The sequence below is a fragment of the Cryptotermes secundus genome, unplaced genomic scaffold (assembly GCF_002891405.2).
Source record: "Cryptotermes secundus unplaced genomic scaffold, Csec_1.0 scaffold2487, whole genome shotgun sequence".
Lineage (NCBI taxonomy): Eukaryota > Metazoa > Arthropoda > Insecta > Blattodea > Kalotermitidae > Cryptotermes > Cryptotermes secundus.
In genome coordinates this window covers 64,864-89,202 of record NW_019724641.1, presented here as the reverse complement: position 1 = coordinate 89,202, position 24,339 = coordinate 64,864, and the positions used below count along the sequence as shown (strand labels likewise).

Genomic DNA, 24,339 nt, shown 5'->3' with positions numbered 1-24,339 from the left:
TATTTCCTACTCTTTCCTTCATCGTGTACTTCTGTTTTGTGAATCTATACATCCATTCCCCCATACATCTTCGTGGCGTAGTGATCAATTACTTAAACACAAGGACAACTTATTTTTTTTACCTGTTCTTCTATATTTCTCTTTGTTACATATTCGTTCGTTCTCTTCAGTTTCTCTTCAGTGTATATAGCGTTTTACATATTTGAATTTCTTTTACAATATTTTTTTGTTATTTTGCAAAATTATAATTCGTTCCTTATTTCTGTGACAATTACGAGCAATTCTGCGAAAAATGTAAGAAATAAGTTCTTGTTAAATCTGTAAATAAGTGAACAAATTTGTTCTTGGATGCGAGTTTCCTTTTCGATGTGTACATAAGCAAATGATTCCTCCCATAAACCCTTCGAGCGAGTTCCCCTTCGAGTTTATATCGATGTTTGATACAGCGTGCTCGTTCACAGCCTCACTCTCGAACATCGACGAAATAAAAAAAAAAGACAAATGGATTATTGCTGCTGTAATATCCTATACGGTTCGAGTTTTTTTAATCCGCTGAACAAACAAGCAAGCCGTCTCGTTACGGTTTGGGGAGTCCATGTTTATTTTGTTTCCTCTGCTCTGAACTAGAGAATTGCAGGAATCCGTAAGCTCTTCTCTTTGTGTCTGGGTTTAATTTCGCTACAAGTTATTGTATATTTCTGAATATGCTTGTTATTTCATTGTTAACATTGTTTAAATGTCTCTTAATTTTTACTTAACAAAAAATTTATTAAAATTGACACGACCAAAGGATACCTGAGCCTCACTTTAAATATGAAAGGCATAAGGAGAGTAATATTTTCTGTTTTAATTTACTTCGTTTTGATATTCTTGAAACATCAAAGAAAATGTAATAAACTGGAAATGCAGGAACATCGTATGAAATTTCACTAGTTCTAATTATTTGAGTTATTAAACCAAACATATATATATATACACATTTAGGATGATGTTTTTAAATGTTGCTAGTTTCGTGTTCTTAGAAGTTAACAGATGAAGAAAGCAGTCTTCTGGGATGTGGCGCCGTGTAGATGTGTTAACCGACGTTTCGGAGGAACGTCGGTTAACACAATATTTACAAGGCGCCACATCCCAGAATACTGCTTTCTTCATAGTCACCGCCGTGGAAACCTCAAATCTTACATAAGTTAACAGATGTTCACATCTGTAATTAAATTTTCTCATAATTTTGTTCAAAACGCTGTGTTTAAATTAGAACTAACGACAACCTTCACTCTGCTTGCATACTGCTTGGGTATTCAATCGTAAATATATTTTTAATGGAACAGATCCTCAGGGCCATATGCCCTTGTTACAGTAAGTATATCTCGCCATGTGTTATGCTGTTTGGTTGTTCATTTATCTAACTTCATTTAGATGAACTAAGGATTCGGTTCTGCAGAGGTCACTGTAGCATAGTTGAGGCACTATGCTACAAGCTGAAAGGTCGCGGGTTCGATTCCCTATGAGGTCGTTAGATTTTTCAGTTGACCTAATCCTTCCAACCGCAATATGACCCTGAAGTCGCCTCAGCCTCTAAGAGAAATTAGTACAAAAAATCTTCCTGTGAGTAAAGGGCAGCCGGTGCATAAGACTAACAACCTCACCATTATTTATGAGCCGATTGTTTAGAAAATGTGGGAGCCTCGACGTCTCATAACCCTATGGGCCTTTACGGCCTGTTACAGGAATAGTGGTATAAAACTGAATTGCAGTAATTTCGGTTATTAAGTGGTAACTTTTCAGTTTGTTAATACAGTTAAACAACTGTATTTTTGAAGAAAGTCGTCTTCTGGGTTTAGGCACCGTGTATTCTTCGTTTTGGCCGACGTTTCGAAGGAACGTAGCGCCTCCATCTTCAGAGCAGTTGAATGGCTTGGAATGCGGAGAGCTGTAGCCAAAACGAAGAATACACGGTGCCTAAACCCAGAAGACGAATTTCTTCATTGTCATCGCCGTGAAAACCTCAAAACTTACAACTGTATTTTTGTTGACAGAATTTCATGAAATGTGATATTTAGAGACATGGAAATAGTAACTATACGTTTAACTGCATCTATTTCGTTGAGGACCGGTCTAGAGAACCGAGATTAACGGCGGTGGGAATTCGTTGCGCTGACCACGCGACACCCTCTATCCGCTAAAGTTGGCACTAACTTCACCGACAAGCGGCGGTCGCTGGTCGGTATAGTTCGCTTGCGGACTCAAGCCACGGAATTTGTTCTTTTTGTTTGTTTAAGAATGTGCTTCAATGGCTGGCTGTTATGAACATGACAATAAGTCTTTGTATTATATGAATTATAGAGAGTTTCTGTATTATCTGAGTTTTAAAGAAGGACTTTGCTTTATGAATTAAGTTAGGATAACGCTTCCTAAAATGAGCATGGCCCAGACTTCATGTAATTTAAAGGACTATAACGTCATTCAGGTCCAAGGTCAACTAAAATTCAGTCCAAACTCGAAGCGTAGTTACTGAAAAATAGACATACACAGACTGAAAAAAAAATCGGTAATTTTATTCGTTCATGGAATTCATCTCGTGTATAACGAGAACGCAATGAAGTGTCATGCTCTGGCTAGGATTTCATCGGCAGAAATAGATCCGATATATTCATTTCTCTGTCATCTCAACTGTAGTGATGAAAACAAAAGCTTCACGCTCCCCACACAATATGTCTCACCACGCACTCTCTGAGGAGAATTACGTGGAATATACGTGTATATTACTGGTCTATCTCGTAACTATGTAACTAAAAAAGAATGTCCGCTTAACGTAATTGTAAATCATATTAATAAACAGGTTCACAATCAAGCAGAGAAAAAATTTCCCTCTGATGTGTAATTAACTGTTTTGTTTCTGAGAATGTACGTGCTAACAACACAGAAACTATTCCGTAAATCTCTAATTACAGTAAACAGTCACTGTTTGTCCTTTCAGATGTAAAGTTTCACAACCTGCCTTGTCACAGACCTGCAGATCCCTGTATCAGGACATGGAGGGCCACAAGGCTGTAAGACGTCGAGGCTCCCACATTTTCTAGACAATCAGCTCACAGATGGCGGTGAGGTTTTCAGTCTTACGCGCCGAGCGTCATTTTACCCCCAGGAAAATTCCTGATACTTATATCTGTTAGAGGCTGAGTCGACCCCAGGGCTATAATGTGGCTGGAAGGATTAGGACGATTAAAGATATCAAATGACCTCAGCAGGAATCGAACACGCGATATTCTGGCTTGTAGTATAGTGATTCAACCAACTACGCTACCGCGTGCCCCTCCTTTATAGTGTAATAGTAATGGTTAATTTACAGATAATTAGTCATTTATATAATTTATAATATGTGGTGTCCTTTATGTTGAATTAATAGTGACAAAGAACAAACTCCGTGGCCTGAAATTCGTAAGAGAACTATACCGACTGAGCGACCGCCGCTTTTCGGCGAAGTTGGTTCAAACTTTAGCGGGTAGAGTGTGTTGCGTGGTCAGCGCAACGAATCCCCACGGTCGTTAATTTCGGTTTTCTAGACCGGAAATTAATAGTGACATTGGAAAGAAATTGTGAAATATTTTACCGTAATATCCCAGCGTTTTTCGCTTACAAATGAGGACTAACACTGACATTCCAGTCAGGATAACACAAACAAGGACTTTCTGGTTGTTATGGACTGTATATAGAGTTGATTGTTGTGGGAAACCTTCTGCCTTAACTTCAACGTTGTTTACAGTTTGTAGGGTACGTGAGTGGTTGTTTGTGAAGAGCGACGAACTTACTGGAAAATTATAGTAAACTTCAGTGTATTCGAGTGTACGTGTTGCTCTATCCTTAGGATCTGTGTGATTTCTTGGAGCGATTTAGGAAAATATTGATGATCTAGGACGCAGTATTCTCAGTCTGGTATCAAACCGAATATTTCTGCAATTAAAAACATGAGATAACATGGAACCAAACCTAAATGTATCTAAGAAGAATTGAAAAACATGAATCAGTATGACTCAGGCAAAAAATTCAGTGTTCGTTGCGGGTTCGAGGCTGGAAATTTACGAAAAGGACAGATGAGGCAAACTTGCTCCAAGAATCGATATATGGACCTTCCAAATAAGAGCCGAATGCTTTCCCGTAAAGCTATCTCGCTGCGACGTCTCGAAAGAAATGTGTAGGTTGTAAAATGGGTAACGTCCCTCTAGGACGATTGATGTTCTGTATACGTGCCTAGCCTCCCCGATCTCCTAGCTTCCCTGCATGACTTCGCAAATAACGCTGTTACAGCCTTCAAGGGAATTAAGTCATTTTCAACAGGAGACATAATGTCAAGGCAAATGTCTGTTTATGAAGTACACTGTTGAAGGACACTGCTTTAGTGAACGACGTGACTCAGACCACAGCACGTCTGATCGATCCCCGGCATAGGTCTGACACAGATCCTGATTATTCTCGCCACTTCTACGCAATAAATTCTCACGCGAAACAGCGTTAAGTTAGACATATTCGTGGTTGTACACAGATGATTTCATGCATGTTAAGTGCGTTCCTAACGTGAATTACTTAAAAAAAACTGCAACGAAGAATAAGTTAAAAGGCAGTAGATGAACTCTGTTAAGAACTCCGAGGCTTTTAGTACGCAAGCGAACTATAACGACCGAGCGAGGAACCACCGCTGGTCGGCGAAATTAGTGCCAAATTCTGCGGACAGAGGGTGTCGCGTGATCAGCGCAACGGATTCCCTCGGCCGTTAATTTCGGTTTTCTAGACCGGATCCGCTATTTCCTTGAAATACCTCCTCAATTATCCTCATGATGCAGAGTGGACCTTCTCAGAAAATCTGGTAGTGCCGCGAATCGAACTCAGGACCTCTGTATCTGTAGCTAGAAACTCTGATCACTAGACCACAGAGGCGGCCCTGAACTCTGCCAGCCCTCCTAAATTTTTCAGTTTTCTGTTAGTCGTTCCTTGCAAATTCTATGATTCGCAACTTAAGATAGTTTTTAGACAACTGTTCACATTTTGAAAAGTGAAAATAGGCTTTCTAGATAACTTTGTGTCTGCGTGTATCCCCCTTTCATTTGTTGCTAGGCAACAGTTCGGTAAAGCTTTTCCCGCGGCAACGAATACACACGCAACAACATTATAATTTCTATACGCGTCATTATTTGTGCGATCCAAGTCGAAAATAAGCTACTAGTTCTTCCCAGAACTTCTTGTGCCTTCATTTTAAACCTGGGATATTAGTTGCCCGTAAATAGCCTATTGTAAACTAGTCCAAAAATAGATGAAAGAAATGGAACATTCGATTCAGTGATATTTAGTATTGGAAACCGCAGTACTTGTAGAACATCTGCCCTAATTTCACTTTGTGTGGCACAAATTCCACGTGACCTGACCCGGTATCAAACCCAGCCAAAGTCTAACAGCCTGAACTATGTCACGGCCTTAAGGCCGCGCCATAGCTCAAGCGGTTAGTCGCTGGTTTCCCACCGCGGCGGCCCTGGTTCGATCCCGGGTCTGGTCAAGTGGGATTTGTGGTGGACAAAGTGGAGCTGGGGCAGGTTTTCTCCGAGTACTTCGGTTTCCCCTACCAATCTTCATTCCACCAATTGCTCCACAATCACCCTCACCTATCATCTGGGCTGGTACAATAGGCCAGAAGTGGCCGCAATACAGGGGATTTAGTCCCATCCCACTAGCAATAAAAATACTCACGGCCTTGCGGTAGGTTAAAGCGCTTCAGCTAAGTTTTAACTCTGCATAATATTTCTTGGGTAATGACTTGAGCATATTTTAACCGTCACTGAGGCAAATAAATCGAACCATGTGAGTTTTAATATTATGTAATGTTTACACTTTCGTATTAGAATTTCACCCACCATTCTTATGAATCCTTTCCTTGTTTCGAACCCAAGTTGAATCTTTTAGAATACACTTCCCATACTTATTTTCAACGATCGCCTATGTGGTCTAGTGGTCAGCGTTTCTGGCTACAGATCCAGAGGTCAGGGTTCGATTCCCGGCTCTACCAGATTTTCTGAGAAGTAATGGGTCTGGAATGGGGTCCACTGAGCCTCGTGATGATAATTGAGGAGCTATTTCAAGAAAATAACGGTTCCGGTCTAGAGAACCGAAATTAACGGCTGTGGGGATTCGTTGCGCTGACCACGTGACACCCTCTATCCGCAAAAGTTGACACTAAACTTCGCCGACAAGTGGCGGTCGCTCGGTCCATATAGTTCGCTTGTGGACTAAAACCACGGAGTCTTATTTTGATCGAGATTTAAGAATGATTAGAAGTAAACCGATACTTCGTGAATCGCTTGTTCTTTAGAATCAGGTTGCGGGCCATAAACTGCTCTAGTTCGGGACTAGAGACATTTTTTTCTCGCTTGGCGTTTATGACCTGTTTTCGAGTGCTACCAGATTATCGCTATGAGGAAAGCTGAGCAACACAGGGGGAAGAAACAATCACCCTCTGCTCCACGCCACCCTTATATCCTTCAGATGAACCCCCAAAGAGATTCCTAGGGGAAATCATAGCAAAGGGACATGGGTGCTGGACTTAGAAGCAGCCGTGTGTTCAGTACAGAACATTGCTTCGTACGCATGCGTGCAGCGGTCCTGGTCACTGGCTCCGATCTGAAGGAGAACCTAACCTCTTCCAATTACTTTAAGAACGGTGGGTGAAATGCTTTATGTAAACGCTGACCCTTATTCTGAATCAAGGAATTCAGTTCGAGTCAAGATTATCCTGACGTTTCGTAATAACCGTATCGACTTGGAGGGTTAATAGTTAATACAGCAGTGTTCCTTTATTATCCAAATAAATATTCACCAACGACAAATTGTGAATCTTTCTAGGTGTGATTTATTCGTAACTAATTAATTATATGCATGCTTACCTACCACACAGCGCTACAGCTCTGGGTGAGCCTTGGCCTGCTCTACAACCAGTCTCCACTGTTCTATTTTCCTTACCTTCTTTATCCATCAATTAATCATATACACTTTACATTAACAACTCGAGACCGTTGTTTACGGTGCTATCCAAGCCCGTTTATACGCCCTGAGAGAGCATGCGTACTGATTGACTAGACCTCAGTCCCTAAACGTAATCCCCGGAGGTTAACTACACTAAGGAGGGAACTGTCGAAAAATTGTTGTTCGTTGAAGTCTACGGAATTTCAGAAATTTCACTTCTCCTCTTAATATTATTAGAACATGAATTATCACATTATTTTTTCCTTGGTACTACAGCCCCAGTGGGCCTAGGCCTATCTCCATGAACTTCTCCGTTCACTTCGGGTTTTCTAGATCTTACATATTCGGTAGGCCTCCTTGGGCGGGTGATCAGCTCGTCGCAAGGCCTCTACCTGTACACAAACACAGAAAAACGCACAGACACAAACTAAACATCCATGCCCTGAGTGGGATTCGAACCCACGATCCCGGTTTCCAAGCTAGCGAAGACAGTGCATGCCTTAGACCGCTTGGCTACCGTGACCAGCAGGGTATAAGAATAATATATAAGCATTCAGTTCGTACCTCACAGGAAACAGATCCGATCCCACGATCCCGGTTTCCAAGCTAGCGAAGACAGTGCATGCCTTAGACCGCTTGGCTACCGTGACCGGCCGAATTATCACATAGGTAATTAAATTACCAACTAATCTGTTTTCCTTCTTGGTCTGTTGTTACAACTTTTAATTTCTGCGCCCGAAGTACAGTTGTATAACATTTTCTTGGCCTTCGTAATTAGTTTCCTTGAATCTTAGTTCATTTAAAAATGCTTTTCCAGCTCTTCAGACTGCCTAGCGTCTAATATACTATGATCTGTAACTGGCGAATTGGATAATTGTGGATTAAAGCGTCCTGTCCAACTTTTAAGGTATATTCTAATATTTCCTAAAGGATTTGGGGAAAACCACGGAAAAAATCAGTCAGGGTAAAAGGATAGCGACTGAGATTCGAACCCTGTGAATTCGGCCAAGCAGAAACATGAGGACCATGACGTAATTATTATTTATTTAAACTTCAAATTGATTTTTGCCCGGTGGCAGTGGTACTACAATAAGACACAATACACAAAATAACACACCACACTCAAACAAAACACAGCACACAAAGACTACACAAACAACAAAGGACACACTAGCACACAGTAAATACAATGAAGAACACCCTATGAAATTTATTAGTAAAATGGCTTAGTTTGTATTATCTGCTAAAATATTAACCAAGTATTTTATTCTGATAAGTTATGAATGAGCATTTTTTTTTCTTTTGACCTTTCTCAAGCTCTTAAGAATGTTAGACTTAAGGAGAGACGGGGGTTGTTCGATCACACATATAATAATGATTAGGATAAATACCAGTCACAGGATTCCGTAAACACAGGACGAAGTAGGAATTCCTTAGAGTAACGAATTTCTTGCTCTGATAAAGGATCATTAACATCTTAATGTCGATTCCGTTCCATTGAGTTTGTGCTTATTATTAGGATTAAATTCACGTGACAGTATTAAGTACAAAGGAAGGTTTTCACACTTGTTGTAACTAGGTTTTGTGTACAGTTAGTTACTGTAAATTCTTTACTTTACGTTTCCTGTCACACTACAACCGTTGCGCATGCCCTTTGCATACTGGAGGGTAAACTGTTCCACCTATTCGGCCTATGTCCCAAGTTATAGACTAGAGGTTATGATGCTCTTAAATATGTTCCATGTAATTCTCTTGTACTCTTCTCCAAGTATAATTAGAATGATGAAGTCAAGGACGATGAGGTGAGCAGGTCATGTAGCACGAATGGGGGAGACGAGGAATGCGTATAGGATATTGGTGGGAAATCCGGAAGGAAAGAGACCACAGGGAAGACCAAGGCATAGGTGGGTGGACAATATTAGATTGGATCTTAGAGAGATAGGATGGGATGGTATGGATTGGATAGATCTGGCTCAGGATAGGGACCAGTGGAGGGCTCTTGTGAACACGTTAATGAACCTTCGGGTTCCATAAAATGCTGGGACATTCTTGAGTAGTTGCAGAATTGGCGGCTCCTCAAGAAGGGCTCAGCTCCATGAGTAAGTAAGTAAGTAATTCTCTTGGAAGGACTTCAAGAAAATCGTCAAATATAATCCAGATACCAGAATCGATATATTTAATTACTGGCTGCGAATTAACCCTCGTATTTAAAGGGAATACCTTAATATTCTTTTGTTATAGTAGTTGTACAGTCGTTTGTTAGCCGATCACAGTGGGCGCGCGGTCTAAGGCGTCTAAGGCATGAACCGTCTTCGCTCGCTCGAACGCTGGGATCGTTGGTTTGAGTCGAGCCCAAGTCATGGATGCCTGTGTTTGTGTTGTTCTGTGTGTAGGTAAGGGCCTTGTGACGGCCTGATCCCCCGTCCAAGGAGTCCTACGGACTGTGTATTTATTAAGATACCGAAAAAGCGACCAAGGTCCAACAAAGGACTGTAGATAGACAGACATATAGAAAGGCAGACAGACAGATAGAAAGACAGACAGAGAGATAGACAGATAGATAGATAGATAGATAGATAGATAGATAGAGAGATAGATAGATTAGATAGAGGAATAGATAGGCATATCTTGGTTATCCTGAAGCTTTCACTGGCAGCTGACAGATTGTCTTTTAACTTGGCACGAGTTACTCATTGAATCTTCTGTACATATGTATTACTCCTCATCTCAAAATATTACAGCTTGAAAAAATCAGGGACGTTTCATATTGTTTTGCGCGTCTTGAAGGCTTTAAACTGAATGGAAAAAAGGAAATTATATATTGAAAGTTTTATTTACGAAACTCATTTTGTGAGGATTTGTGAAGTATATATTCCACTTAGTTCCAAAGTGTGTAGGTTGCCTTAAACTGGTTATTCCAGGCTTGATCTAAAAACTTTCTTCTTGAGAATAACGAATAGCATCGTGTACAGCCTCAGAACAGTAGCTATGTCTGTCAAAGATGTGCACTGTATCCTGATCCCTTAGACTTGCTAGGTCTATAGAAATAAGATTCTAAATTTCTGTGCTGTTTCCTCATGATACGTTGAACCTTGGTAGACTATGCAATAGCTATTGTGTTATTGCGCTCCAAGCCGAAGGTTCAGTACCGTGGTCACAAGAGCCCTCCACTGGTTCCTATCCTGAGCCAGATCTATCCAATCCATACCATTCCATCCTATCTCTCTAAGATCCATTCTAATATTGTTCACCCACCTACGCCTTGGTCTTCCCTGTGGTCTCTTTCCTTCTGGCTTTCCCACCAATATCCTATACGCATTCCTCGTCTCCCCCATTCGTGCTACATGACCTGCACACCTCATCCTCCTGGACTTGATCATTCTAATTATACATGGAGAAGAGTACAAGTTATGAAGTTCCTCATTATGTAGGTTTCTCTAACCTCCTGTCACTTCATCTCTCTTTGGTCCAAATATTCTCCTCAACACCCTGTTCTCAAACACCCTCAGTCTGTGTTCCTCCCTTAATGTCAGAGACCAAGTTTCACACACTGATGTCTGTATAATTCATAATGGCTAATTCTGAAATTCTGTTTTTAGGAAAACCGAGAACAAACAGGATGAATGCCTCGTGGCACAGGAGAAACTACACCCAGTTTGCGCCCAGCGCGTGGAAGGCCCATCAATGCCCACGTGTCATTCACTGGCGGAAGTTTGTCGTGAAGAGCTGAGCTGCAGGCAAGTTCTGGGCGTGCGATTGCCATTCTTTTATTGAACAGCTTAGCAACTGTGGGAGCTATAACAGGCAAGCACGTCCAGGGCAGTAGAGAACATAAATTAAAATTTAAAATCACAAATAGCACACAACAAACTTAACATCTACGTCTACCTCTCTATCTTTCTATCCATCTATCCATCTGCCTGCCTCCCTACCTACCTCTCTATCTACCTACCTATCTATCCATCTGCCTACCTACCTGCCTACCTATCTATCCATCTGCCTTCCTGCCTACCTACCTACATATCTACCTACCTCTCTATCTTTCTATCCATCTATCCATCTGCCTGCCTCCCTACCTACCTCTCTATCTACCTACCTATCTATCCATCTGCCTACCTACCTGCCTACCTATCTATCCATCTGCCTTCCCGCCTACCTACCCACCTACCTATCTATCTATTCATCTGCCTGCCTACCTACCTACCTATCTAACTACCTACCCATCTATCTACCTACCTGCCTTCCTGCCTACCTACCTACATATCTACCTATCTATCTATCCATCTACCTACCTACTTACCTACATATCTATCTATCCATCTACCTACTTATCTACCTATCCATCCATCCATCCATCCATCCAACCATCTGCCTACCTACCTACCTACCTACCTACCTCTCTATCTATCTATCCATCTACCTACCTACCTACCTACCTATCCATCTGCCTACCTACCTGCACACCTATCTATCCATCTGCTTTCCCGCCTACCTACCCACCTACCTATCTATCTATTCATCTGCCTACCTGCCTACCTACCTACGTACCTACCCACCCATCTATCTACCTACCTGCCTTCCTACCTACATATCTACCTACCTATCTATCCATCTACCTACCTACTTACCTACATATCTATCTATCCATCTACCTACTTATCTACCTATCCATCCATCCATCCATCTAACCATCTACCTACCTACCTACCTACCTACCTCTCTATCTATCTATCCATCTACCTGCCTACCTACCTATCCATCGATCTATCCATCTGCCTGCCTACCTACCTACCTACCTATCCATCTATCTACCTACCTACCTACCTACCTACCTATCTATCCATCTGCCTACCTACCTACCTACCTACCTATCTATCTATCTATGTCTTTAATCTGTCTATTACTCTGCGGCCCTTGTGGACCTTGGCCGCTTTTTCAGTTTCTTAATCTATACACAGTCGGTAGGACTCTTTGGACGGGGTATACCAGTCCATCGCAAGTCCGCTACATACACACAGAACAACACAGACACAGAATAAACGCACACACAAACATACATGGCTTGAGTGGGAATCGAACCCACGATCCCAGTGTTTGAGCGGGAGAAGACGGTTAATGCTTTAGACTGCGCGGCCACTGTGATCGAACAACATATAACGTAGGAAAAATGACTTTCCAAGTAAAAATCCGAAGTCCCCCGCGCCAAATTGAATCCAGTAAAACTGCCGATAGATTAATAAAGAATTACTTCCCCCTCCCACACAAACACTCATGCATATGTTACTTATTTGGTAACAAGAAAAAATGCACTGATATGATATCCGTTTTATCAAACCACGCTTCATAAGCAGAATGAGTTCACAACACCTGTAAATAAAACTTTCTGAATTTCAGTTACTTGTGTAACATTCAGTATAATTCAGGATGACGGCATTAACAGTGAAAATATAGAAGCATAAGCTTACCGAATTTCGAGTATAAAATTTATCCCCATATAATGAATAGTAAGGGGCACGAGGCAGCTTATTTGGTTGAGGCACTATGCTATAAGCCGGAAGGCCGCGGGTTCCATTCCCAACGGGGTCGTTGGATTTTTCATTTGACCTAATCCTTCCAGCCGCACTATGGCCCTGGTGTCGACTCATTCCAACAGAAATGAGTACCAGGAATCTTCCTGGGGGTAAAGAGCGGCCGGCGCGTAAGGCTGACAAACACATCGCCATCTGTGAGCCAATTGTCTAGAAAATGTTGGAATCTCGACGTCTCAAAACCTTATGGGCCTTCACGGCGTGTTACAGGGATAGATTTAATTTTTACATTATAAAAATTTTTTGTTGTTGGTTGTTGTACGATGTTGTCAGTAGTCATAACCGATTGTCAAACGTTATAATTGTACATTAATTATGAATTAAGAAAGGAACGAACTTGGTACCCTGGCACCTGCCTGGAGGGACAGAGAATTAAATCAAGGGGATATTCAATCAGAATAGCCCTGCTGATATTCGAACTCAGCACCTCCCGAAAATGAGTCTGTAAAGATACTGCTATGCCGCTGAGCTAGGTTGAAAATATGCAACATATGCATTATACAAACGAGTAACAAATTGGATAGTTTTGATTGTATGAGAGGTGTCTTAATCAGAACTTGAAGACTAAACAAGGAAATAAAGGAAACTGCAATTTGCAGGGAAGTGAATATTGGACAATTAAAGCAGGAAGCACAAATCGAATAAAGAGTAGAAAAGATGGTCTTACGAATAGTTGAAGGTTACATTAGACTAGATCATAGTAAGAATGAAAGTAATACATAGAAAATGACTGAAAATGCAATCAGTAAAAAATTAAATAAATAAGTATAGGCAAAATTGGGTAAACCAGGTTAGTAAAATGACCGACAAAGGAAGAAACAAACTTTGCAGTGTAAACCAAATACCGTATTTACGCATGTATAGGCCGCGTGCGTGTATAGGCCGCAGCACAATTTTCAGACAGAAATTATAGAAAAAATAATTTTCTTGGAATATTCTTTCAGGAGTAGAACACTCTGTATTACTAATTATGAATATATTTTTTTTTAATGAAGTGTGATTTCGAATATAAGCCGCACCCCAGTTTTCCTCTTGAATTTTTTGCAAAAAATGTGCGGCATATACATGCGTAAATACAGTATGTAAGGCAATAATTTTTGGCCGCCAAATAGCGGGACCCCTTCGGCTTCAGGAGATTGGAGTAAGCACACTGGTCATGACATAAGTAACTAAATTAACTTCATGGAGCTGAGCCCTTCTTGAGGAGCCGCCAAATCTGCAGCTACTCAAGAACTTCCCAGCATTTTATGGAATCTGAAGGTTCATCACAGTGTTCACAAGAGCCCTCCACTAGTCCCTATCGTGAGCCAGATCAATCCAATCCACACCATCCCATCCTATCTCTCTAAGATCCATTTTAATACTGTCCACTCACCTATGCCATGGTCTTCCCAGTGGTCTCTTTCCTTCTGGCTCTCCCACCAATATCCTATTTACATTCCTCTTCTCCCCCATTCCTGCTACATGCCCTGCCCACCTCATCCTCCTTGACTTGATCATTCTAATTATACTTGGAGAAGAGTACAAGTTATGAAGCTCCTCATTATGCAGTTGTCTCCAACCTCCTCTCACTTCATCTCTCTTCGGTCCAGAAACATTAATATTTGGCTGAATTTTAGTGGACAATATGTTCCCAAGGGAAATAATTTTACTGCTAGAATTGGGAATGGGTAACAGATGATACTGTAGGTGCAGAAAACCTGGAAGATGGGCAGCACATGGCGGTAATTTATTTTGTGCTGAAGTTAAAACACAGGTGACCCAAAAGTCAGTTAACTGCTCAGTATGGTACACACTAAAATACATTAGAAATGTATTCGTTTCCCACTGAATTCACGAAAAATTGCTCGAAATGAGATCCTCCGTGTCTAATCCACAACTCGCAATGTTGTGATACCGTTCTATAAACTGGCTAGCAGGTTTAAACCTGAACATTCCCGTTAATGTGAGAGAATATTTTAGGTTAACTGACTTTTGGGTCACTCTGCTTACCTTAGAGTGACATCTTCTGGGATGTAAAGCAGTGTAACCCTGTAGAAGTCCACTGTAAATTCGAAGGAACATACTAAACCTATCTTCTGGGTTGAAGGGTAAGCAACGCAAGTAAGAAGCAAGAACGAGGCCATTGGTCTTCGCTTGCCAGCTGCTTCTTGTTGTCTTGGCTTGGTATTCCAACCTGAGGATGGAAATAATACATTTCTCCGACAAGACACGCCACAATACATCCCAGAAGATGGTATATTTAGTCACTGCTGTGAGAACCTCAAATCCAGCACAAAGTGTACCCTTTTTCTTTTCTTAGTTGGTACACGTAATCTGACAGGTTTATAAACTGAATAGCGATTAATTTTGCCCGAAAATATGTACCAAAATTAAAGACAGGAAATGACATAGTCCACGGTGTAGTGTTCTACATTTTATTTTGATCAGCTTAATTAAGTAACTACGTTGAAAGTCGTGCTGAAAATATTACGTATATAAAATAAAACTCCATGGCCTTTTAAGTCCGCAAGCGAACTATACCGAACGAGCGACCGCCACTTGTAGGCGAAGTTAGTAACAACTTTTGCGGATAGAGGATGTCGCGTGATCAACGCAACGGATCTCCACGGCCGTTAATCTCGGATTTCTAGACCGGAGCCGCTATTTCCTTGAAATATCTCCTCAATTATCTTCACGAGGTTGAGTGAACCCCGTTCCAGACCCACTACTTCTCAGAAAATCTGGTAGCACCAGGAATCGAACCCGGAACCTCTAGCTCTGTAGCCGGGAACTCTGACCACTAGACCAAAGAGACAGTCTTTTCTATATTACATACTTTTATTTTATTGGAATCTGTCGATGTAAGGGAGTTCCCATACAACAGCGACAGGTTCGGTGCTAACCTTACACAGAACATCGAGCCGCTTTTAATTGCGTCACTGAGATCAGCCGATGCCCTCAGTTTCATTTGAAACTTATCTTGACCTTTAACACCAGTGTCAATAACGGAAGCTTAGCAACGATATCTGTAGCTTATCTGCTCTCTAGTCCTTGCCTTAAATGTATATGCTTTGAAGATGAAAGCAAGAACAAAGCTTATTCTCTCTGTTTTTCTTTTCCTTTCTTTTTTTTTTTCTTTCTTATGGAAGCTTCATTCATATTCGTTCGTAAGTTTGTATTATTCTTTCTTAGTCTTGTATAAACCACCTTCATCAGCTGTCGCTGTTTTTAATTACGAGGTAGAGCCAGTAAATAGGTCAAATTGATATAAAACGTAAAACGTGATGATTAGAACCTGGGAAGAAACATTCATTCCTCGACATATTGTCCCATTGCTTTAGCAGTGTGTCGAAATCCACAACATAGAAGTCGTTTGCCCTTTGTCTCAGCTACTTCCTTACCTCCGTTTCATCATCTGTGATCTTTGAACGTCATTGAGAGAATTTCTCGACACAGTTGTGAATAACATTACGCGACAAACACATTCCATCGTAAACAGGAAATATATCTCTATGAATATACTTTGCTTTGAGTCTTTTTGCCTACAAAAAAGCACAAAAGAACGCTGCTCTTCGGTATTATACTTCTCAAACACGATCGCTAATTTGACTACTGAAAGCAGCCTCTGAATATGCGCATGCGCATCTTCTACCTAGACAGTCATGAAGCTGGACTGTGCTGCTACCTAGTGATACAAATAGAAAACCTATTACGTCCATTACAGTTGTTTTACTTCTTTTTGTAATCTGTTCACTGACTCCCCCTAATAAGTAACTGAAGAAAGTGTAGTGCGTTTATTAATGAAAACTGTGGTATTTTAAATCTGAATGAATTTGTGTTTGGGCCATCTTGCGTTAATGTAGCTGTTCTTTCAATCTACAGCGTCTAAAATATCCTCGAATATTGCTATTTTGACATGGCGGACAAACTTCAGTCTCCTATTAAGCACTCATACTTCTACTGGGTCCATTGTGATCCCCCCCCCCGATAATTTCCTTCAACCCCTTTCCGTTTATCAATTTAAAATTCGGAATTTCGTCAGTGTTACAGCCAAGATCCTGTATAACCTTATTATCCCGCTACAGATAGTGAACGTGAGTCATAACCTCAAAGTTGCATTGTCAGTATTTTGTATATGACTCACAAAGGATTGTTGCAAGTGCTGTTAATACAGCTCAGTCTTTATTCAGATGTCCGTTTTGATGCAAACGAACTCCTCCGTAGAATTTAATACTTTTCTTGCAGGAAACACTACAATAATGTGCAGAGGCTCTATAAATATGATATAGTAAATACATATGTAGTAGAAATTTTCAAAAATTGTGTTGGAGATACGTGGCAAAAATCATCAACTGTGTGCATGAGGACTGCTTTTTGGTCTGAAATATTTGCTTTCTTAAAATGGTCGCTATGAAAATGCCACTTCCGTGTGAATCTTAGCTTTATTGTGTAAATTTCGACGCACTTAATGAAATTGATAAATATGTGGAAAAAAAAGAAAGGCGTTATTTTTCCCTTCTGTCTCATATTAATCGTTCGTGCATCTAAATAAATCGATATATATTAGCTCTGTCAGTGTAGTGACTAGATTGAGGGTTCGACGACCGAAGAATATGGGTGCGATTAGCAGCTGAAATAAGAAATTTCTCTCTTCCTTATGTCATCTAGACCGACTATGGGTCACATCCAGTTTCATATAAAATGGGTACTGGGATTTCTGTCCTGGCTAAAGAGACAGGGACGTGAAGCAGGCCAATTGTGTTCATCTTGTGCAGTGGGTAAATACGTGTATGCATGGAACCACGTCATTCTTTATATATTTTCATGGTGTGATGCTTAATTATGCACAGAGGCAATTTTAGGCTCAAATGTAGTAATAGTAGTAGTAGCAATAGTAATAGAGTAATAGTATAAGCCGGAATAGCGCAGTCTGTATAGTGACTGGCTACGGGCTAAATGATCGACAGGTCAGAGTTCGAGTCCCGGTAGGGTCAAGAATTTTCTATTCTCCAAGTCGTCCAAACCGGTTCTGGGGCCTACCCATCCTTCTATTCGATAGAGAACTGGAGTCTCTTTCCCCGGGGGTAAAGCGGTCTGGGCGTGAAGCTGACTACTCACCTCTAACTAGTGCCGAGGTCAAGAAAACGTGAATCTCTGCACTCCACTCCCCCTTACGCCTTCATGGCATAGTGCTTAATTAAGCATATGAATAATTCACCTTTAGTAGTAGTAGTAGTAGTAGTATCAATCATTATTGTTGTATCATTTTTTTATTGACGTGACACCCTGAATCAGTCAGGCGTATTAAGTGAATTCTAGAATCCCAAACTGAACTTTCCGAGAGTTTTAGTGCATACTTCTGCATGGTTGAGAGCCGGGATAGCGCAGTCGGTATAGCGACTGGTTACGGGCTGGACGACTGAGGTGTCGGAGTTCGAGCCCCGGTAGGGTCAAGAATTCTATCTTCTCCAAATCGTCCAGACCGGCTCTGGGGTCCACCTAACCTTCTATCAAATGGGTACCGAGGGTAAAGCGGCCGAGGCCTGAAACTCACCGTTCACCTCCAGCTAGTACCGAGGTCAAGAAAATATTAATCTGTACATCCACTCCCCCATACGCCTTCATGGTGTAGTGTTTAATTAGTTGAGCATAGGGACAACGTTACCTAACCTTACCTTTACTTCTGCATAGTACGTCACTAAATTCCCCCTTCCAGAAGTCTACTTACTTCAGTTTACGGCCGCGCCATAGCTCAAGCGCTTAGTCGCTGGCTTCCCACCGCGGCGGCCCGGGTTCGATCCCGGGTCTGGTCAAGTGGGATTTGTGGTGGACAAAGTGGCGCTGGGGCAGGTTTTCTCCGAGTACTTCGGTTTCCCCTGCCAATCTTCATTCCACAAATTGCTCCACAATCACCCTCACCTATCATCTGGGGCTGGTACAATAGGCCAGAAGTGGCCGCAGTACAAGGGACTTAGTCCCACCCCACTAGCAATAAAAAAAACAATATTTAAGTTTTATTACTTTCTTGATATGATATAATGTAGACGGATGTACTTGTTGTCTAGCAGTGGGGACTAACTTGGTGCATCCGTTACTTAAAACAGTAGTCCAACATCACAACAGAATAATTCCCTGCGTCAAACCCGCCGAAACATAAGATGGCTTTTAAGAAATATTTAATTAAACATCTGTAGTTCCATTAGCAATATTGCGAGACATCTTCCCACTCAGATTGTACAGTTTTAAGGCTGGAAAACCCAGAACAATGTCACATCATAATTCTCCTTGGAACTTCAAACAGCAATTTTATCAGATGCAGAAAGTTCGATGGGTCGATTCGTTGAGGGACGCTTCACTTACTCCAGTTATTTGCGCCTGGACCAGACTGCAGTAAATTCAAAAGTTTATGTCAGCGTCCATTCGACTTTAAGATGAAACCGGTCATCCATTCCGATCCAAACGCAAAGTCGATACGGTAATGCGTTCCCTTCCGGAGAGGGTGACCTGGAAGTGAGTCAGCGGTCGCTACGTAAAAGTAAGACGGGTGGGGAGCAGGGAGTGTAGAGCAAGCCATTTACTTACTGCGCGGTAAAGCACTAAACTGTTCAACTTAATGTGTCTCTTATTACATCATCTTCAGGTTATAATGTTCTGTTACTATAAAAGGTCCGTCACTCTGCCGTTGTTCTTGTAAACTTGGCTATTTCTTTCGTCACCGTGGAGGAAGATATCGATGACTTTGTGATTACCGTATTTTTTTTCCCTTTGGCTATACAGCCCCGGTGGGCCTAGGCCTACCTCCATGAACTTCTCCGTTCACTTCGGTTTTTCTAGATCTTACACATTCGGTAGGACTCCTTGGGCGGGTGATCAGCTCGTCACAAGGCCTCTACCTGTACACAAACACAGAAAAACGTTTAGAAACATCGATGCCCTCAGTTGGATTCGAACCCACGATCCCGGTTTCCAAGCGAGCGAAGACAGTGCATGCCTTAGACCGCTCAGCTACTGTGACCGGCAGTGTATAAGAATAATATATAAGAATTCAGTTCGTACCTCACAGGAAACAGATCCGAACCCACGATCCCGGCTTCCGAGCGAGCGAAGACAGTACATGCCTTAGACCGCTCGGCTACCGTGACCGGCGTGATTACCGTATAAGTATTCTTTTTCTACCCCTCCTCCTCCTCCTCCTCCTCCTCCTCTTAACATTATTATTATTACTCCAACAACTGAGACGCATCCAACGGAACCCTTCTATGAACAGTTTTATTATGTTGCTTCCGGTTTGAAAATTATAGGCCACGGAAATCCCGACAATAATTTAGAATCACATTATGTATTTCTTGTCTTCCCTTATAAGAGCTCTTTGTTAAGAACAGAATTTGTCGTCGTTAGTGAAAGTACATTTGAAATGAAAGCTAAAGGTCTTCTGTGAAATGTCTGTTAGTTATTCCAACAGAAAGAAGGGGTGCAGAACATGTTCCCCCAGGATGATGTCCATGTTGGTTAATATGCGAACACCTGTCGCTTCGAGCCTTGTCGCAAATGCAGCCTGTTTTCTGACACGTTTCCATTCATTTGCACAGAAACTCAGGAACAAGGCTCGGGGTTCTCTCTCTCTGTCCAGGACTGTGACCAGTTCACACCTCTGTACATGTCCGCGTTGTTTAGTTTGTCGCATTCAAATTCAGTTTAAATTTAAAATTCCTGCGAAGCAAGACTGAATAAAACTACATGTGTTATCTAATTTACATGAGCACAAATTCTGTATATCCCTGCTCTTTAGCAGTTTACTCAATTATTAGATTACCGTATTTACGCATGTATAGGCCGCGTGCGTCTATAGGCCGCAGCACAATTTTCAGACAGAAATTATAGAAAAAACAATTTTCTTGGAATATTCTTTCAGGAGTAGAACACCCTGTATTACTAATTATGAATATAATTTTTTTAAATGAAGTGTGATTTCGAATATTTCGAATATAAGCCGCATCCCAGTTTTCCTCTTGAATTTTTGGCAAAAAAATGTGCGGCCTATACATGCGTAAATACGGTATTTAACGGTCCTGCTTTTTATGCAGAGTTGAATGAGGTGGGAAGATAAATATTGTCACGTGTATGAGTGACTATAGACGGGGGTTTGGACTCCCAATAGTATTTATTGAATTCTTACAACTCGTAAATACAAGTAAGAATTATGGGATAAATTAGGTCTTCTCAGTCTGTTACAGTCTTCACTAGTCGTTGCTTGGTAGCGGCTTCAAACGTTGAACATTCACTTTCTCTGTGTTCCCGAAATGCCGCAGGCCTCAACTACCAGCTTCTCACAGCAACAGCTCCCAACTGAACCCCACTGGTTATCCAAGTAACTCACTAACTCACCAGCCAACTGACTGACTGTAGATTCTCTCTCGACTGACCACTAAGTTTCGTCACGGACCTAGTAGAAAATATAAATCCTCTGTTGCAGAGTAATTGTCGAGGAATTGTTGTGGTCATGTCTGTTGTACAGTTGTTTAATTGGTGGTCGTTGCCTAGCAACGAGTCTGCATGACACACTATAAATAACGAGGATACTGTAGGAGGTCGCCATTGTCTTTGAAGTTCCATTCGTCATTTTCTTCTAGAGACTGAAGAAAACCACGAAAATCTCAGGCTGAGGAGACAGCAGTATGAGGGTTGCAGCATAAGACAAGTATAATGAGCTACCAGTTAACCAACCTGCTCAGGTGTTCGAGTCCCAGTAGGGTCAAGAATTTTCTCTTTTCCACGTCGTCGAAACCGGCTCTGGGAACCACCCAACCTCCTATCCAGTGGTACCGGGAACTTTTTCTCCGAGGGTAAAGCGAGCGGGGCGTGAAGCTGACCACTCAGTTATAGCTACTGCTGAGGTCCAGAAAATATGGATTATACAGCCACTCCCCCATACGCCTTCATGGCGTAGTGCTTAATTAGTTAAGCGAGGGGACAGCTTCACCTTTACCCTAGGGTTGTGATGGGTTTGACATATAGATTGACTAGAGGAATAAAATATATCGGGTCTTTGGGCGAACGAATTATGTTTGAAAATGGTTACTCGGAACATTAAAACGAAGATTGCGAATTATGTTCCCACTTTCTGAAACATTAATAAAATAAAATATTAACCAGAAATTCTGCTCTCCTAGTTAATAAGAGTACACATATTTTCCTTATGAAACGGCTTATGATCTCAGTCCCTAATAGCTAGGGCTCTGTGACTTACCAGATGTCAGTCATGCTTGTTACGATAAGAGTGGCATAAGGCGTACCAGAACATTCAGTTGCTCTGAGAATAACAGTTTATATCTTCGTACCATCCTGACAATGCAACTTGCTCAGCAGAATAGCAACAGACCTCTCTATCAAGCGTTGTAGTAAGGTAAAGCTATCCCTATAACAGGTCGTGGAGGCTAATAGGGTTCTGAAACGTTGAGAATCCCATATTTTCTATAGATAATCCGTTCACAGATGGCAGTGAGACTGTCAGACTTACGCTCCGGCCGCCCTTTACCCTCAGGAAGATTCCTGGTACTAAATTCTGTCAAAGGCTGAGTCGATCCCAGGACCATAGTGCCGTTGGAAGGATTAGGTCAACTGAAAAATTCAATGACCCCATCGGGAATCGAATCTTCGGCCTTCCGGCTTGCAATCCGTTCATAGATGGCGATGAGATTGTCAGGCTACGCTCCGGTCGCCCTGTGCCCTCAGAAAGATTCCTGGTACTAAATTCTGTCAAAGGCTGAGTCGATCCCAGGACCATAGTGCCGTTGGAAGGCTTAGGTCAACTGAAAAATTCAATGACCCCATCGGGAATCGAATCTTCGGCCTTCCGGCTTGCAATATAGTGCTTCAACACCCAATGAAAAACAGGCTATTGAGCGTCTATAATTATTACATCCATTACACGGAGTTTTAAATTTTGCTTTAGATTGCACGTGCTTAATAGTAGAAGAGAAATGAGAGCTCGCGTGAGAATATCTTTCTAATTCCCTTCTCTTTTGTTTTGATTTTATTTAAAACCTTATATATATATATTTATTTATATATATCATCTACATGTTAAAAATGAAGGGAAAATAGATATTCAATCACGTGATATGTCTGTCTGAATAATTTAGGGCAGACACACTCCTTTCCATTAATGTTAAGTCACTTAGTAAACAGATTTGTTGGACTTTGTAGGTTGATAAGGAATCTCTGCATGACGTCAGCAGAGACCGTTGTTATTTCCAAACTTCTGTCTCAAAAGTAATGGCGGTCAGAAGTATTCCAAACACGTCATAATATTTATAAAATCATAATACTGTCACGTGTGTGACGTGACGAAAATAACTGGTTATAGTTCGGATGATTGGATTTATTGGCGCTTCGGTTACGAGTTCTCTCTTAGTTACAATTAATACAGCGCCATCGCTGATTTACACAATTTACAGTTCACCGTTGCACAAGCACTAGGATTCTCAGTCTTCACTAGTCGTATCCTGGCAACGGATCTCAACACAGACAATAACGCTTGAAATATCTATGAAGTCTTCATACCATATCTTGTTCACTCGCCCTGGAACCTTGGAATTCAACTAGAAACTCGCTCTTAAGCTTCAAGCGGACTCGCATTACATAGTCGTAGCACGAACATTACAGTGGGAAGAATTCCGTCTTCTGGGATGTGGCGCCCTGTAGATATTGTGTATACGGACGTTTCTGAGGAGCGCATCACCTACATTTTCAGGGTAGAATAATCCGTGAGCGAGGAACGAGCGTGAGCAAGTGGCTGCAGACTGAGTCACCAGTCGAAAGAACAGGAAGGGAGGAAGAGGGGGCCTCAGTGGTGACTCAGTCTGCAGCCACTTGCTCATGCTAGTTCCTCGTTCGCGGATTATTCTACCCTGAAGATGTAGGTGATACGCTCCTCAGAAAAGTCGGTTTACACAATATCTACACTGCGCCACATCTCAGAAGACGGCATCATAGTCACTGCCGTGAAAACCTAAAATCTTATATTACAGCGAGAACTCGTCTGATTTGTACTCATGAGGTACACTGTTCGAATCTTGGCCCATTCACTGGCTTATCTCGTATGAACAACACTTCAGCCCATACTTTCTATATGAAGATAAGATATATACCTTTTTAATTAATTTCAAAATAGGCCCTTCGTATAAGACTTCATACGTCTAAAATAAATATAGTTTCGTGCTCTGTTTAAGGTAAGATGTCCGAAATACAATACAGCCAGCCTATTTGGAATTATTTTGAATATCTCTTCCATAAGCCTTTGAATGCATACAGACAAAACGATATATCCACGAGTTGCTTACCTACTGCAATATTGTAAAATAGATTAATTCAGCGATAAAAAAAGGTAGCTTATATTAAAATTAAATTCGAATGAAAGCTATGGACAATAACATTTTCCTTTTTCATACTCAAATGAAAATAAACTTATGTGTTTACACCGCCATATGATGTTTTAAACTTCATAAAATAATAATTTATTATATTATCTGAAACGAAGCACTCTTTTTTAAAAATATGTGTTTTGTTCAGTGAAACATTTGCAGCAGAAGCTCTTAAAGAATTTTAATCACATCGAAATGGTATATATTCTCACGGCTACCAACTTCGGCATATAGAATAGACCGAAACGCAGAGAAACTCACACTCGTCTCGCTGTACAGCACAGTGTTACTCGATTCATTGACACATTTTTCGCACTTTTGTGGGGATCCGTTGCGCTGAC

General features: G+C 41.3%; 1 protein-coding gene across 1 annotated transcript in view; it reads left to right on the top strand.

Moving 5' to 3' along the window:
* LOC111862623 overlaps positions 1–24,339 on the top strand; it is a 200,443-nt gene that overhangs the window by 149,705 nt on the left and 26,399 nt on the right. Inside the window, exon 6 of the mRNA XM_023848141.2 lies at positions 10,605–10,742. Coding sequence (XP_023703909.1) covers positions 10,605–10,742 — 138 coding nt within the window. The remainder of the gene's footprint in view (positions 1–10,604; positions 10,743–24,339) is intronic.